Source organism: Salmo trutta, chromosome 29 (genome assembly GCF_901001165.1).
Source record: "Salmo trutta chromosome 29, fSalTru1.1, whole genome shotgun sequence".
Lineage (NCBI taxonomy): Eukaryota > Metazoa > Chordata > Actinopteri > Salmoniformes > Salmonidae > Salmo > Salmo trutta.
In genome coordinates, this window is record NC_042985.1 from 44,168,662 (window position 1) to 44,186,502 (window position 17,841).

The window sequence follows — 17,841 nt, forward strand, 5'->3', positions numbered from 1 at the left end:
TTCTTCAATTATTTAATTGGCTAGTACAGTTCATAGCAACGAAAGGAAAGTATCTGCAGAGCCAGAGTGTACACTGAACACAAGCAGAGCTGGAAATGCCATCTTCAGCAGAAGTGGCAAACTGAACTAAACTGAACTCCCTCTAAAAGTGACGCAATAGAAGCAATCACTCCACCCGCAGAGTAGAGCCCAGCCTAAGGGAGTTTGTTTGCTCCAGCCAGTGTTGACTGTATTTAGGTTATGGTTGTACCCAGTGCTGTTTGTGCGCTGGTTGTGTGTTTGAAGCTACTGGTCCACCCGTAAGACTTTTCATCAGCTGAATTTATATCTGTTCCGACAGCTGAAGCAGAAACCAAGTGGAGAGGCAGAGAGAGGCAACCCTGAGGTCATCAGTAAAGGTCAGCAGCTTTGCTCATCTCTGAAGAGGAGCAGGTTTCGCTGTCACTATTCAGTGTTTTTTTAATAGAGCCAATGTTAGCCCTTAACACTCATACCCGTATTCGGGTTGAAAATGGCAGGTTTGACACTGATAACCGACCAAAATTGGAACGCAGTGGCTGTACAGTAACATGCTATACGTGATGTCAGAGCTTCGGATCTCCGCTTCACAGCTCTTTATGGGTTTTGACTGACAGTCGTTATGAACTTGAGCAACCCCTCCTGCTAATTAGGCTACTTTTGCTCATTTTTTGTTGTTTGAGGTGAAGGCTGTAAATTACGTATTTTGAAAGATGAGATGCTGAGGATTACAATAAATACCGCTTTGATGTCATACAAAGAAGCCAAACACCTGTGAGTCCAAATGTGCACTTCACATTTTCATATCATAAAACTCATTGTAATATGCAGTGTCAATGTTTATGATCACTGTTTGATGACATGGCATTATAACCTGCAATGTCCTGAACAGAAAGAGCCTATGTTGTATTGTGAAGGAAATTTGCAACGGACCACGCATCTGAATGCACTCATGACTATTCTATGCTCACCAAAATTAGGATCTGCTTCCCTGAATTGCCTTGTGAAAGCCTAACACTGTAATTGTATAATTTAGGTAGTTATGTTGGCAATTTAACCTGTTTTCAAATTATGCCCACCTGGCCCAGGTTGCGATTTATTATGGACCGTTTTTGGATTGCGTAAACAACGGTTATTGTGTAAAGGTGGGGGATGCAGGGCTGTGTTACAAATACAAGTGTGCTTGCTCTAGTTCCTCAATGGCACAGCTAGGTTGAGCTCCAAAAAAAACACCTTTATAGTTAACTTCTTTGAGTCATAAAAGTGCATTAAAATGACATAGGAACTGTGCACACTTTAGAGAGGTATTTCAACACACCAGTTAGTCCTCTCACTCAAACCCTTGTCGTTTATTTGTCTAATGTTGAACCTATCCCACATTTTCCAGGAATAGGAATTTGTTCTTAACTGACTTGCCTTGTTAAATATTAATATTTTTTTTCACTTATTTTTGTATATATTTTTTTTACCAAATGTATCCAGAATATTTTCAGGTTTCATTATCAACAAATGTGGCAAAGTACGGAATGTAAAATGCACATAAAATCAACAGTTTAATGTTTGGATTCAGTCTTTTAAAGTGAACTGTTGTCTTTACCTTTAGTCTAATAATTTTACCATAATCTCCAAACTGTTCCTTTTTTTAATTGCTACAATTGTTATGCATATACAGTGGGGCAAAAAAGTATTTAGTCAGCCACCAATTGTGCAAGTTCTCCCACTTAAAAAGATGAGAGGCCTGTAATTTTCATCATAGGTACACTTCAACTATGACAGACAAAATGAGGGAAAAAAATCCAGAAAATCACATTGTAGGATTTTTAATGAATTTATTTGCAAATTATGGTGGAAAATAAGTATTTGGTCAATAACAAAAGTTTATCTCAATACTTTGTTATATACCCTTTGTTGGCAATGAAACAGGTCAAATGTTTTCTGTAAGTCTTCACAAGGTTTTCACACACTGCTGCTGGTATTTTGGCCCATTCCTCCATGAAGATCTCCTCTAGAGCAGTGATGTTTTGGGGCTGTCGCTGGGCAACACGGACTTTCAACTCCCTCCAAAGATTTTCTATGGGGTTGAGATCTGGAGACTGGCTAGGCCACTCCAGGACCTTGAAATGCTTCTTACGAAGCCACTCCTTCGTTGCCCGGGCGGTGTGTTTGGGATCATTGTCATGCTGAAAGACCCAGCCATGTTTCATCTTCAATGCCCTTGCTGATGGAAGGAGGTTTTCACTCAAAATCTCACGCTACATGGCCCCATTCATTCTTTCCTTTACACGGATCAGTCGTCCTGGTCCCTTTGCAGAAAAACATCCCCAAAGCATGATGTTTCCACCCCCATGCTTCACAGTAGGTATGGTGTTCTTTGGATGCAACTCAGCATTCTTTGTCCTCCAAACACGATGAGTTGAGTTTTTACCAAAAAGTTATATTTTGGTTTCATCTGACCATATGACATTCTCCCAATCCTCTTCTGGATCATCCAAATGCTCTCTAGCAAACTTCAGATGGGCCTGGACATGTACTGGCTTAAGCAGGGGGACACGTCTGGCACTGCAGGATTTGAGTCCCTGGCGGCGTAGTGTGTTACTGATGGTAGGCTTTGTTACTTTGGTCCCAGCTCTCTGCACGTCATTCACTAGGTCCCCCCGTGTGGTTCTGGGATTTTTGCTCACCGTTCTTGTGATCATTTTGACCCCACGGGGTGAGATCTTGCGTGGAGCCCCAGATCGAGGGAGATTATCAGTGGTCTTGTATGTCTTCCATTTCCTAATAATTGCTCCCACAGTTGATTTCTTCAAACCAAGCTGCTTACCTATTGCAGATTCAGTCTTCCCAGCCTGGTGCAGGTCTACAATTTTGTTTCTGGTGTCCTTTGACAGCTCTTTGGTCTTGGCCATTGTGGAGTTTGGAGTGTGACTGTTTGAGGTTGTGGACAGGTGTCTTTTATACTGATAACAAGTTCAAACAGGTGCCATTAATACAGGTAACGAGTGGAGGACAGAGGAGCCTCTTAAAGAAGTTACAGGTCTGTGAGAGCCAGAAATCTTGCTTGTTTGTAGGTGACCAAATACTTATTTTCCACCATAATTTGCAAATAAATTCATAAAAAATCCTACAATGTGATTTTCAGGATTTTTTTTTTTCTCATTTTGTCTGTCATAGTTGACGTGTACCTATGATGACAATTACAGGCCTCATCTTTTTAAGTGGGAGAAATTGCACAATTGGTGGCTGACTAAATACTTTTTTGCCCCACTGTACTTTACATATTTCTTCTGTAAGAAATATTTCAATGTAGCCCTGTCCATATAGGCCAATTCCCACAAGTGTAAGGAGTTAAGAACAATGTCCTCTTCTTATAAGCGATCGTTCACTAGACCAGATTTCTAGCCTATTTTATTATTGCTGGCAATTGCTAGGGCCCTCATGACACGATATTATCACAATACTTAGGTTCCGATACGATGGGTATTGCGATTCGATACTAGACTTGTATTTATTTCTTCCAAATATATGGCTCACAATATCTCTTCTGCAAAGAGATGAGCATGAGAAAATGAGTTTTGATCACTCTGAAATAAGTGTTGAAAACATGTTGGCTCACTATTTAAAACGATGTAGAATAAGCTATAGGATTTAGAATACTGGAGTTTTGGCGCAGGTACAGCCGACTAGCACTAGCAAATGCTACCTACAGCAGCAAAACATGTGTTATTATATATTAAGTTGGAGTCAAATATCAATATAATATTGTTAAAAGATAATATTGCGATATGTGACTATAGATTCCCCCCCCCCCATATCACTACTATTTATTGCCTAAAATGACTCGTTTCCTCCCCAATTGTTGGGTTTTACTTGACCTTTGCTGTAAATAAAGGCATCACCCGAGACCATTATAGAATAGAGGTGGCGTTGACGGGACCTGGGTTGAAATGGTATTGCTTGTCTTTGGAATACTTTTTGTTTGATTGAGCCTGTCTAGAGTATCCAGATGGGCAGGGTTTGCACTTTTGCTACTATTCCATTAGTTCCATTGAGGCAAGCTCAATCTAGCGCAGCTGAAATATTTGAAGGAAAACAAATACTATTTGAACCCAGGTCTGGAACTAAGCACTCTCTATGCTCTTTGTCAGGTGCTGCTGGTGAGAGTGTGAAGACCATGTCGTTGACCGAGCTGTCGGACTTTATCAAAGAGCAGGATCTGGACATTCAAAGGATGGAGAATGAACATGACGAGGGTGAATGGTTTTTCCCAATTCATTAAGTGGTGTAGGGTGAAGTTGCCCCTATACCAGTGGTCTTTGGTCAGTTTTTCCATTTTCCTCACTAGTGGTTAAGGTTAGGATTGCAGGAGGGGAAGCCAATCCTTGATCTGTACCAAAGGGAAACTTCACACCAGGGCTCATTAAATCCCCCCAAACCTACTACGGTATGAATATCTTCCCATGAAAACCACTTGTGTTCAGTCGGTGTGAAAAGCATTGATTTGTTCCATACGCTCTTCTCCCTGGTCAGATGCCATCACAGAGGAGCTCCTGAAGTTGACTGAGCAGAAGCACAAGGCAGACCGCTCTTTCTACAGCACTACAGAGACACTGACTGGGCCTCAGGAGAAGGAGCTGCTCCTCACCACCTCCAACCAGAGCCTAAACAGGGAGGCCCAGCGCCTGGTCTCCACACCCGACAAGAGCGAGTGCTCGGCGGGGGGAGGAGATCAGCAGCTCCCCTGGTCCTTCCGGCCGTGCTTCACCCCCATCGACAACCTGCTGACCGGATTTAGCACTTCTCAGAGCCCCTACAGGGCTGAGGAGGAGGGGGGCTCTGGTCTGGCAAAGTATGGCCTGTTCTCCTCCCCCAGTATCTTCAGGGACCCTGTTAACCCCGTCTACGAGCCTCTGTTTGAGCTGGCCCTGCCCAGGGCTGCCTCTCTGTTTGTGGGGAGGAAGACTTCGGTGGCACTGACGCAGAGGGTCGCTGGCGACGAGGGGGAGAGGAACGCAAGCAAGGGGGAGGAGGAAGGGGACGAGATGGCGGCAATGTCCCCGCTGGAGGTCCTGGATCGCCTCATTCAGCACGGCAACGAGGCCTATGAAAAAGTGCTCAAGAGGTGAGAGGTCATGGCTGGCTGAGTGTGTTTCGCTACTCTGTCTGTATGGACGACGACCCCTTTATGGAAGTCTGGCCGGGCAAGCCAATTCCTTCCATAGACTAGTACTCCATCCATGTTATTGCTCTCTCATGTGTGATTTCATGATTCACTGGTAGTGGGTCTATCTGTGCATCGTTATGAAGTGCTCATGACCTGGCTGTTTGGTGTGCCGTACTATGTCTGTCGGTGTCTGTTATTGACCCTTCATTGTGATCTTTCCTCACACTCCTCTGTACTGTGTGTGTTCTTGTTATAGATTGCCCATACCAAACAAGTCAGTAGACTGGACACACTTTGGAGGTAAACAACAGAGTATGAAAGCGAAAGGTATTGCCACTACGCTATGATGGGGGAGAGGATGAGACTATCCTTTTTTTCCTGTCTGCGCTCTCCATTCTACCGCATCCATCTCTCTATTTGTCGGTTTATGCAGGTTTTTTTCTAGCAGGTTCCTACCTGTATCTTCTTTGAAAAGCTACATATCAGCTGTAAAATATGGAGTAGGGTGAAGTTGACCCTAAACGCTGATCTTGGGTCAGTTTTGCTATTCACCCACTAAGGCTAGGATTGGGGGAGGGGGAGCTGATCATAGATCTGTACCTAGGGGAACTGCCATGAGTGTCTGTGGATCAACCTGTCCTTGTGTTTCTGTCCTCTAAACTCTCCAGTCTAATATTAATTAGATTGACCTATTCAATCCAATGGAATTTGGCTTACTATGTGATCAGAATCTGAGAGCCACTGTATCTCATTGTTTCTTACCCTTTGCTATGGAGTCAAATGTTAAAGGTCTTTTGAGATAATCTATGCATGCAGTGCATGCTTAATGCTTAAAATCTATGCAATATGCAGTACCATTTCGTTTTGATCTATACTGAACAAAAATATAAACACAACATTCAACAATTTTAACTATTTTACTGAGTTACAGTTCATATAAGGAAATCAGTCAATTGAAATAAATAAATTAGGATTTGACTGGGCAGTGGCACAGCCATGGGTGGGCCTGGGAGGTCTCCCACTTGGGAGCCAGGCCCACCCACTAGGGAGCCAGGCCCAGCCAATCAAAATGTGTTTTTCCCCACAAAAAGGGCTTTATTACAGATAGAAATACTCCTCAGTTTCATCAGCAGTCCGGGTGGCTGGTCTCAGACGATCCCGCAGGTGAAGAAGCCGGATGTGGAGTACCTGGTCTGGAGTGATTACACTTGGTCTGCGGTTGTGAGGCCTGTTGCACGTACTGCCAAATTCTCAAAAATGACATTGGAAGCTGCTTATGGTAGAGAAATTAGCATTTAATTATCTGGCAACAGCTCTGTTGGACATTCCTGCAGTCAACATGTCAATTGCACGCTCCCTCAACTTGAGACATCTGTGGCATTGTGGTGTTTGACAAAATTGCACATTTGTTGCTTTTTATTGTCCCCAGCACAAAATCTGCACAAAAGTTGAAAGAAATAAGCTTTTTGTGCATATGGAAAATCTGAGACTTTTTATTTAAGCTCTTGAAAAATGGGACCAACACTTTACATGTTGCGTTTATATTTTTGTTCAGTATAATTTGAACAGTTTTAGATACCACAGTACTAATATCTAGTTTTCTGTTGAGATGAATAACATGGTCTTGAAAAAATGAGTTTGAAAAAGTAATAATATAAACGTAATATTAAATAGTCCAACATTTTGCTCCCGTGTCCTCTCGACAGGCACCACACCGTTGGACGAGCTGCACACGCTGCGCAGTCAGGTGCTCCTGCTCCAGAACCAGCTCCTGTACGAGCGCTACAAGAGAGAGCAGCACGCCATCCGCAACCGCCGTCTGCTCCGCCGCATCATCAACGCCACCGCCATGGAAGAGCAAAACAACTCAATGGTTAACTAAAAACCTTGCACTCCCTGCCCAGTCAGAAGCCATTGAATCCCGAATAGAACATAACTTATTTTTGGAAATTAAAGCATGCATGTTGTCTACCAGGGTCGTATTCATTAGTGCACCCTGTAGCAAAATGTTTTGCAATGGGAAAAAAGAAAACGAGCGGTTCATATTGGTGCCTAATGAACATGAGTATGAGGTTCTTTCGGTTGATGTGGGAGCGGTGGTTGACATATTTTTATAAGAAAAATGTATGGCCTGCTTGTTTTTGTATCACTTGAATTTTTGTTTTACTGTAAGGTGTGTTGTGATTTTATTTGGTTGTAGAAGGCCCAGCTGAAGCTGCAGGACATAGAGATCCAGTCTCTGCAGGCCAGTCTGGTGGAGGAGCAGCAGCGCTACAGGCGCCTGAAGGAGGATGGAGACACTGTGACGGCTTGCCTCCACAGTCAATTCCAACAGCTACAGCAGGGCCATGACCTGTACCTATCCAAGGCTCAGAAGCTGCAGGTGAACACAGATTAATAACCACATATAGTACACAGTACCACTTTAACACAGGAGTGAATGTAATTCATTTAACCGATCTTATTTTTATGAATCAACCGCCTTATAACCAGGACTTGCATCTTTTCAGGAGGGGGTCTGTATATATTTTTTTTTTACTGATGTCCAGGAGCCTCATGTATAACCGACGCATACATTTTACACTAAATATCTACGTGTACCATTTCTGAAAAGACTGCACGCACAAAAGTATTGAGATTTATTAACTTGGTGCATGCCATACATAGGCATGTTTCCCGATTTAAATCAGACCTTTCGTGAAACTGTGGCAGCGTGAACGAGCATTATAACTCTGCCTGAAAAACGTACATCATTCACCTTTTATGGTGACAATAACTTCCTTAGTTGCTGTCTATGCCTTCTATGGAGGTATTGGAATTGGGCCACAACAGTATCTAAAGGAAATGGCCATGGCAGGTGTTGGCAGAATGTTTTCTTTTGCAGTGACATTTGCCGTTTTGACCGTTAATGAAAGACAAAAACAATTGCAAATTGTTGTGGACCAGTGAACAGATCGTTTGAATTCAATAATGTTTTGCATTTACTTTTTCCCAAACCTAAATATGCTGCACTGCTTGCGAATTCTGAAACATTGTCTACTTGTAAAACAAACTACAGTAGACCTAATGGTAGCCTACACACTTGAATGCAAAATATCAACTGTGTGTTCACCTGTTAAATTCTGCTGTATGTAAAACCTCACTCTACAACTAGAAATTATAATAGCCTTTCTAATAGGCTTAATTAAATGAGAGATGGGACGAATGGTAGCCTATCCTAACTTGTTGTAGGCCTATAGGCTATTTTGCGAGTGAGGAATTTATTCTGCAATGATCATGGAAATAAAATAAATAAATAATAGATTCTTATTTCTAATTATTTTAAAATGCAAAGACTTTATCTAGTTGAATAAAGGTTAAATAAACAATTTTTTGTTACATTTTAAAATGTAGGCATTAATACAATGGATAAAATTAGGGTTTTTTGGTCACTGGCCTACACACAATAATAGCCCATGATGTAAAAGTGGAATTATGTTTTTTTTTAAATGTTCACTAATCAATTAAAAATGAAAGGCTGAAATGTCTTGCGTCGATAAGCCCTTTTTGTTATGGCAAGTTCATAATAACATTTGCTTAACAAGTCACAGAATAAGTTGCATGGACTCGTTGTGTGCAATAACTGTTTAACATGATTTTTGAATGACTACCTCATCTCTGTATCCCACATATAATTATCTGTAAGGTCCCTCATTCGAGCAGGGAATTTCAAACACAAAGACCGGGAAGGTTTTCTAATGCCTCCTAAATTAGGGAACCCATTTTCATATCTTTATTTTTACCCATTTACCAGTCATTGAACAGCCCTTTGAGCACGGTGAAGTTATTGATTACACTTTGGATGGCGTATCAATACACCCAGTCACTAAAAATATACAGTTAACCTAACATACACCAACCCGAAGCCATGGATTACAGGCAACATCTGCACTGAGCTAAAGGGTAGAGCTGCCGCTTTCGAGGAGCGGGACTCCTAACCCGGAAGCTTATAAGAAATCCCGCTATGCCCTCAGACAAACCATCAAACAGGCAAAGCGTAAATACAGGACTAAGATCGAATCGTATTACACCGGCTCTGACGCTCATCGGATGTGGCAGGGCTTGTAAACTATTACAGACTACAAAGGGAAGCACATTTATGAGCTGCCCATTGACACGAACCTACCAGACTAGCTAAATTACTTCTATATTTGCTTCGAGGCAAGTAACGCGGAAACATGCATGAGAGCACCAGCTGTTCTGGACGAATGTGATCACGCTCTCCGCAGCCGATGTGAGTTAGACCTTTAAACAGGTCAACATTCACAAGGCCGCAGGGCTAGACAGATTACTAGGACGTGTACTCCGAGAATGTGCTGACCAACTGGCAAGTGTCTTCACTGACATTTTCAACCTCGCCCTGTCTGAGTCTGTAATACCAACATGTTTCAAGCAGACCACCATAGTCCCTGTGCCCAAGAACACTAAGGTAACCTGCCTAAATGATTACCGACCCGTAGCACTCACGTCTGTAGCCATGAAGAGCTTTGAAAGGCTGGTCATGGCTCACATCAACACCATTATCCCAGAAACCCTAGACCCATTTTAATTTGCATACCGCCCCAACAGATCCACAGATACAATCTCTATTGCACTTAACACTTCCCTTTCCCACCTGGACAAAAGTAACACCTATGTGAGAATGCTATTCATTGACTACAGCTCAGCGTTCAACACCATAGTGCCCTCAAAGCTCATCACTAAGCGAAGGACCCTGAGTCTAAACACCTCCCTCTGCAACTGGATCCTGGACTTCCTGACGGGCTGCCCCCCAGGTGGCAAGGGTAGGGAACAAACATCCGCCACGCTGATCCTCAACACAGGGGCCCCTCAGGGGTGCGTGCTCAGTCCCCTCCTGTACTCCCTGTTCACTCATGACTGCACGGCCAGGCACGACTCCAACACCATCAGTTTGCCGATGACACAACAGTGGTAGGCCTGGGGCCAAGCTTCCTGTCATCCAGGACCTCTTTATCATGCAGTGTCAGAGGAAGGCCCTAAAAATTGTCACTCAAGCCACCCTAGTCATAGACTGTTCTCTCTGCTACCGCACGGCAAGCGGTACTGGAGCGCCAAGTCGAGGTCCAAAAGGCTTCTTAAAAGCTTCTACCCCCAAGCCATAAGACTCCTGAACAGCTAATCAAAGGACTACCCAGACCCCTCTTTTACGCTGCTGCTACTCTCTGTTTATAGTCTATGCATAATCACTTCAACTCTACCTACATATTACCTCAATTACCTCGACTAACTGGTGCCCCTGCACATTGACTCTGTACCGGTACCCCCTGTATAGAGCCTCGCTTGAATATTTTACTGCTTCCGTTTTATTTTTTAACTTAAGCATTGTTGGTTAAGGGCTTGTAAGTAAGCATTTCACTGTAAGGTCTACACCTGTTGTATTCGATGTATGTAACAAATAACATTTGATTTGTCCTTCCAAACTCTGTTGCCAGAGAGGAAGAACTGCTCAGGGATTCACCATGAGGCCAATGGTGACTTTAAAAAAATTAGAGTTTTTAATGGCTGTAATAGGAGAGAACTTATGATTGTTCAACATTGTAGTTACTCCACAATACTAACCTTAATTGACAGTGAAAAGGAATCCTGGCTTCCAGAGTGGCGCAGTGGTGTAAGGCCATGCAACGCAGTTGTGCGGCGTCACTACAGCCTGGGGTGACCGGGAGTCCCATAGGGCGGCGCGCAATTGTCCCAGTGTCGTCCATATTAGGGGAGGGTTTGGCCAGGGGGGCTTTACTGAGCTCACTGCGCTCTAGCGACTCCTTGTGGCGGGCCGGGCACCAGTTGAACGGTGTTTCCTCCGACACATTGGTGCAGCTGGCTTTTGGGTTAAGCAGTACGGCTTGGAGGACGCATGACTCGACCTTGACCTCTCCCGAGCTCGTTAGGGAGTTGCAGCGATGAGACAAAATCATAATTGTGAAAAAGGGGTTAAAAAAAAAATAAAAGAAACCTGTACAAAAAATATGCATAATGTTTGAAACAAGGCACTAAAGTAATACTACCAAAAATGTGGCAAAGAAGTTAACTTTTTCCCCTTAAAGCAAAGTGTTGCTTGGGGCTAATACAACACATTACCGAGTACCATTTTATGTATTGTCAAGCATAGTGGTGGCTGCACCATGTTATGTGTATGCTTAAAATCTTTAAGGACTGGGGAATTTTTCAGGATAGAAAGAAACTAAGCACAGACAAAATTCTAGATGATAACCTGGTTTAGTCTGCTTTCTACAGACACTGAGATGAGTTCAACTTTCAGCAGGACAATAACCTAAAACACAAGGCCTGAGTGGCAAGTTGCACTTTTGACTTAAATCTATTTGAAAATATTTGGCAAGACCTAAGTGTTTGTGTTGAGCAATGATCAACAACCAATTTGACAGGGCTTGAAGAATTTTGAAAATAATACCGTAATTTCCGGACTATTAAGCGCACCTGAACCCACTGAATTTAAAAAAAACTATTTTGAACATAAATAAGCAGCACATGTCTATAAGCCGCAGGTGCCTACCGGCACATTGAAGCAAATGAACTTTACACAGGCTTTAACGAAACACGGCTTGTAATAAAAAATGAACAGTAAGCTTTAGTTGTCTTTTTGCACTGAGTCAGTTCCTCACGCTGCTGTTTCCAACGTCTTATCATCGACTCATTAATACCAAGCTCCCGTGCAGCAGCTCGATTTCCTTTTCCAACAGCCAGATCAATCGCCTTCAACTTGAAAGCTGCATCATATGCATTTCTCCGTGTCTTTGCCATGATGAGGGTGACAACTGACTACCGTAATCAGAATGATGGGAAGTTTGAGAGCGCTCGATTTAATCTAAACAGTGAACAAAAAATATTGTTTGACCTTAACCCGTTCGGCAATTTCATTGGTCTAATGAAAGCTTCATGCCGCCAAAAAACTGAGCACGTCACAGAATGTGTTTTTTTTGGGGGCAAAAAATTGAAAGCGGGAAAAATCCATATATTAGCCGCGTCATTGTTTAAGCCGCGAGGTTCAAAGCCTGGGAAAAAGTTGCGGCTTATAGTCTGGAATTTACGGTAATGGGTAAATTTTGCACAATCCAGGTGTGGAAAGCGCTTCGACTTACCCAGAGACTCACAGCTGTAATCGCTGCCAAAGGTGCTTATACAAAGTATTGAGTCCGGGGTGTGAATACTTTAGGTAAATTAGATTTCTGTATTTCATCTTCAATACATTTGCAAAAATTTATAGAAACCACTTTTCACTTTCACATTCTGGGGTATTGTGCTTAGATGGGTGAGAGATCAATTTGATCATTTGAATTCAGGCTCTAACAACAAAATGTGGAATGAGTCAAGGGGTGTGTTTTTTTTCTGAAGGCACTGTATGCCTGTGATCAAATTCAGCACAGGGTAGGTATAACGTTATTGCTTTCAGATATGTGTTATTGGCACTGGAAGTTAAACATGTCAATTCCAGACGTAACAATGCACAGTCTATATTCGGGCGTTGTATTCGTTCATTTTAGTAGCATTGCTTTGCGTAGACGCGATAAATAGACTTGCTTTCTAATTTCACGCTGTTGATGCTCTTTTCTGTCACTTCAGTGCATTCTAATTCCAGTGTGTTCACAGGTGTTTAAAAAAACTACTTTTTGTTTGAATTGAGCTTGAGCGGCATCATGCAGTGCGTTCGGAAAGTATTCAAACCCGTTACTCTACATTTTGTTACGTTACAGCCTTATTCTAAAATGTATAAAATTGTTTGCTGCATTCATCTACACACACTAACCCATAATGACAAAGGGAAAACAGGTTTTTAGAAATGTTTGCAAATTTATTAAAATAAAAAAAGAACTTGGAGTCCACCTGTGGTAAATTCAATTGATTGGACATGATTTGGAAAGGCACACACCTGTCTATATTATGTCCCACCGTTGACGGTGCATATCAGAGCAAAACCAAGCCAGGAGGTTGAAGGAATTGTCCGTAGAGCTCCGAGACAGGATTGTGTCGAGGCACAGATCTGGGGAAGGGTACCAAAACATTTCTGCAGCATTGAAGGTCCCCAAGAACACAGTGGCCACCATCATTCTTAAAATGGAAGAAGTTTGGTACCACCAAGACTCTTCCTAGAGCTGACCGCCCTGGCAAACTGAGCAATCGGGGGAGAAGGGCCTTGGTCATGAAGGTGACCAAGAACCCGATGGTCACTATGACGGAGCTCCAGAGTTCCTCTGTAGAGATGCGAGCACCTTCCAGAAGGACAACCATCTCTGCAGCACTCCGCCAATCAAGGAAATCAAGATTGAACTCTTTGGCCTGAATGCCAAGTGCCACATCTGAAGGAAACCTAGCACCATACATACGGTGATGCATGGTGGTGGCAGTATCATGCTGTGGGGATGTTTTTCAGCGGCAGGAACTGGGAGACTAGTCAGGATTTGAGGGGAAGATGAACAGAGCAAAGTACAGAGCGATCCTTGATGAAAACCTGTTCAACAGTGCTCAGGACCTTAGACTGGGGCGACAGTTCACCTTCCAACAGTGCAATGACCCTAAGCACACAGCCAAGACAATGCAGGAGTAGCTTCGGGACATGTCTCTATGTCCTTGAGTGGCCCAGCAAGAGCCTGGGCTTGAACCGGATCAAACGATCTCTGGAGAGACCTGAAAGTAGCTGTCCAACAACGCTCCCAATACAACCTGACTGAGCTTGAGAGGATCTGCGAAGAAGAATGGGAGAAACTCCCCAAATACAGGTGTGCCAAGCTTGTAGCGTCATACCCAAGAAGACGCGAGGCTGTAATCACTGCCAAAGGTGCTTCAACAAAGTACTGAGTAAAGGGTCTGAATACTTATGTAAATGTGATATTTCAGGATTTTATTTTATAAACATTTGCACAAATGTCTAAAAACCTGTTTTTGCTTTGTCATTATGGGGCATTGTATGTAGATTAATAAGGCTGTAACTTTTGTTATGTTACAGCCTTATAATGTGGAAAAAGTCAAGGGGTCTGAATACTTTCCGAATGCACTGTATATTCCCCATTTGCACAAGGCTAATTTGGCCTTCTTGCAATGCAACACTTCAACTGTTTAGAAACTAAACTTTGCGTGATGATAATCACATTTTCACGTCAATTTCAGTTTTTATGAATGTCAACTTTTGCGTGAACTGGCGCATGCTTGTTTTTGGGCATATTTTGTGTGTACGCAACATTTTATAAATGTCCCTAGGTGCTGACTTCTGATTTTTGTCCACAGAGTGAGTTACAAGAATGCCAAAGCAACATGGGAGAGCTGGAGGCTGAGCTTCAGAAAGCCAATAATGAGGCATACAACACTGGACACCAGCTCACCCAACTGTCCCTCAAGGTGAGCTTACTAACACATAACTATTGCCATTATTAAGCATAGTCAACTACACATTTCATTTCTCTATCTTATTCCTCAGAGAGAATAGCATTTTAAAGCTAGAAGAAAGGTAGTTATAGGCTAGTCGAGCAAAATAAAAAACATTCTGTTGGTCAGTGTATTTGAACAAACAAAACAAAAAAGTATTGTGCTCCCAAAAAATCTTTGCTTTTCTCTTCCTCTTTCCCTGTTCAGCTCACCAACAGTGAGAACCTCCAGCAGCAGATGTACTTGTTGAACAAACAGCTGCTGTTGCTGGGAGAGACCAACAAGCTGGCAATACAGGAGGTGCAACGCCTGGGACCGGAGAGCAGTAAGGTAGAGGCTGGATTACCCCCCCCTTCCCCCCACCATATTCAATACCAAGTAGACAGGTCCACGAACAACCCAAAGCGCCATGTTTCCCAAAGGGGTGTTTGCCGTAGCACTAATATTCAACTCATCAAGCCTTTGATTAGTTGAATCAGGTCTGTTAATCTGAAACTATTGGATAAGGCATACTATGGTAGTAACTCCCACTTACCCTCAGAAAGGTGATGTGGAATAATTTTTTGCCAAATTGCTTATTCCTACCCAAACGTTTAAGATCTACATAAGTTGTTAAACATTGTTAGTTTTTACCGTTATTTAGAACCTGACGGACAACTATTAAAGCTCAAACCAAGTTTATTCACCCAAAGGGTCAGACAGCTTAACAGACTAAAACATTCTCACAAGCAGTAGTTTTTAATCCTTCCTCCTATGCTGAGCCTCCTCCTTACACCTCTGAACAGCTAATACATCTGTTGCTAGACAGAACTTTAGTGATAACAGTTCTTACTCTCTTAATCTGACCTGACCTCTGTCCAAATTCCTCACTCCTCCCCATAGGATCCCTGATGTCTAACAATAACATATTCTGACAAAATGTAAACGTTCTACATTCCCCTCCCTCCCTCAGTGACGTGAATAAGGATACTTAATATTTTCAAGTTTAGAACTCAGAACCCATCAGTTTATGGACTCAAACTCTTCATATCAAAGATCATATCACTGTATCCCTCTTTATAATCATTTCTTGACTTTTCTCTGTTGGCCAAGTCAGCTCTTATACCATAGACCAGTGTTTCCCAGTCCTGGTCCTGGGGACCCAAAGGGGTGCACATTTCATTTTTTGTCCTAGCACTAACACAACTGATTCAAATAATGAAAGACTTGATGAGTTGATTAATTTAATAGTGTGTTTGTGTTTAGGTCAAAAAGTAACATTTGACCGACCGGCTCGATTCGGTCTTACGTAGCAAAAATTTAAATATATATATTTTGACATTGGATAAAAGTAGAGACTCGGGCGGGCACTGGTGAGCAGCGCGGCACTGGTGAGCAGCAACATGTAAAGACACGTTTTCTCGGTGCTCCGAATAATTTACTATTAATACTTGACCAACACCTTCCCCACCGTGTTCATTTTGTAACATTTAATTTGGAATCGAACCCAATTTACTAATGTATTTTTTTCCCGGAACATTTTGGCCTTTATAATCGTAAAAGATAAAGACAACGGCCGCAGGCCACAAACGAGCAGGCCTCTGCAGATGCCTCGGGCTCACCTGACACGGACTCTGATCCCCCCCCCCCCCCCCGACCTAGCCATGGTAATGGCGGCTATCATTAAATCTGAAAAGACTGTGCTGGCTAAGGTGGTGTCATTATCCACTGACCTATCCGCACAAATAGCTATTCTCGCCACCGAGGTCAACATAAAGATCGACACCGTTAGCGAAGACTTGGCGAGACATTACACCCGTCTGAATAGCCTGGAAGATTGCGCAAATATTTACTCCCGACAAAGCGGTGAAACTGGAAGACCGAGTCACCCGGCTATCATCAGATGTCGTCAAACTCACTTCCAAGGTTGAGGACCTCGAGAACAGACAGCGCCGGGGGAACGGTCGCGTTTTCGGCATAAGAGAGGGACTCGAGACCATAGACTGAATGCGGCCTACCCTGTCCATAGCTAAACTGCTACAGGAAATTTAGGCCTCGATTACGCCCCCACCCTTGACACTGCGCACAGAAGCCTACAGTCCGCACCGAAGAATGGGGAGCCGCCCAGACCCATAGTAGTTCAATTCCACTACCTTCAGGAGAAGGATGTCTTCCATAAGGCAGCGCGAGGCAGCTCCCATCACCCACGACGGCCGGGAATATTCGCATTTACTCGGACTACACGGCGGCAGTCATGAAGAAGTCAGCCTTCAACGAGGTGAGGGGGCTCCTACACCGCTTTCTGGACACCAAGTTTGGCATTCTTAACCCAGCTTTGCAGATCTTCTCCAAGTCATTAAGGTTACGAGGCTGACGTTTGGCAACTCGAACCTTCAGCTCCCTCCACAGATTGTCTATGGGATTACGGTCTGGAGACTGGCTAGGCCACTCCAGGACCTTATGTGCTTCTTCTTGAGCCACTGCTTTGTTGCCTTGGCCGTGTGTTTTGGGTCAATGTCATGCTGGAATACCCATCAACGACCCATTTTCAATGCCCTGGCTGAGGGAAGGAGGTTCTCACCCAAGATTTGACGGTACATGGCCCCGTCCATCATCCCTTTGATGCGGTGAAGTTGTCCTGTCCCCTTCGCAGAAAAACACCAATCAAAGGATAATGTTTCCACCTCCATGTTTGACGGTGGGGATGGTGTTCTTGGGAGCATTCCTCCTCCTCCAAACACGGCGAGTTGAGTTGATGCCAAAGAGCTCCATTTTGGTCTCATCTGAACACAACACTTTCACCCAGTTGTCCTCTGAATCATTCAGATGTTCATTGGCAAACTTCAGACGGGCATGTATATGTGCTTTCTTGAGCAGGGGGACCTTGCGGGATTTCAGTCCTTCACAGCGTAGTGTGTTACCAATTGTTTTCTTGGTGACTATGGTCCCAGCTGCCTTGAGATCATTGACAAGATCCTCCTGTGTAGTTCTGGGCTGATTCCTCACCGTTCTCATGATCAGTGCAACTCCACGAGGTGAGATCTTGCATGGAGCCCCAGGCCGAGGGAGATTGACAGTTCTTTTGTGTTTCTTCCATTTGCGAATAATCGCACCAACTGTTGTCACCTTCTCACCAAGCTGCTTGGCGATGGTCTTGTAGCCCATTCCAGCCTTGTGTAGGTCTACAATCTTGTCCCTGACATCCTTGGAGAGCTCTTTGGTCTTGGCCATGGTGGAGAGTTTGGAATCTG

The 17,841-nt window shown here is 43.4% G+C and overlaps 1 protein-coding gene across 3 annotated transcripts in view; it reads left to right on the forward strand.

Moving 5' to 3' along the window:
• tsc1a (TSC complex subunit 1a) overlaps positions 1 to 17,841 on the forward strand; it is a 38,272-nt gene that overhangs the window by 9,505 nt on the left and 10,926 nt on the right. For 2 of the 3 annotated variants that reach the window (XM_029722305.1, XM_029722308.1), the window contains 8 exons: positions 341 to 398; positions 4,164 to 4,268; positions 4,546 to 5,137; positions 5,436 to 5,506; positions 6,886 to 7,052; positions 7,380 to 7,562; positions 14,474 to 14,584; positions 14,819 to 14,941. In XM_029722305.1, the coding sequence (XP_029578165.1) occupies positions 341 to 398; positions 4,164 to 4,268; positions 4,546 to 5,137; positions 5,436 to 5,506; positions 6,886 to 7,052; positions 7,380 to 7,562; positions 14,474 to 14,584; positions 14,819 to 14,941 (1,410 nt within the window). The remainder of the gene's footprint in view (positions 1 to 340; positions 399 to 4,163; positions 4,269 to 4,545; positions 5,138 to 5,435; positions 5,507 to 6,885; positions 7,053 to 7,379; positions 7,563 to 14,473; positions 14,585 to 14,818; positions 14,942 to 17,841) is intronic. The other variant, XM_029722307.1, reaches the window with a different exon arrangement.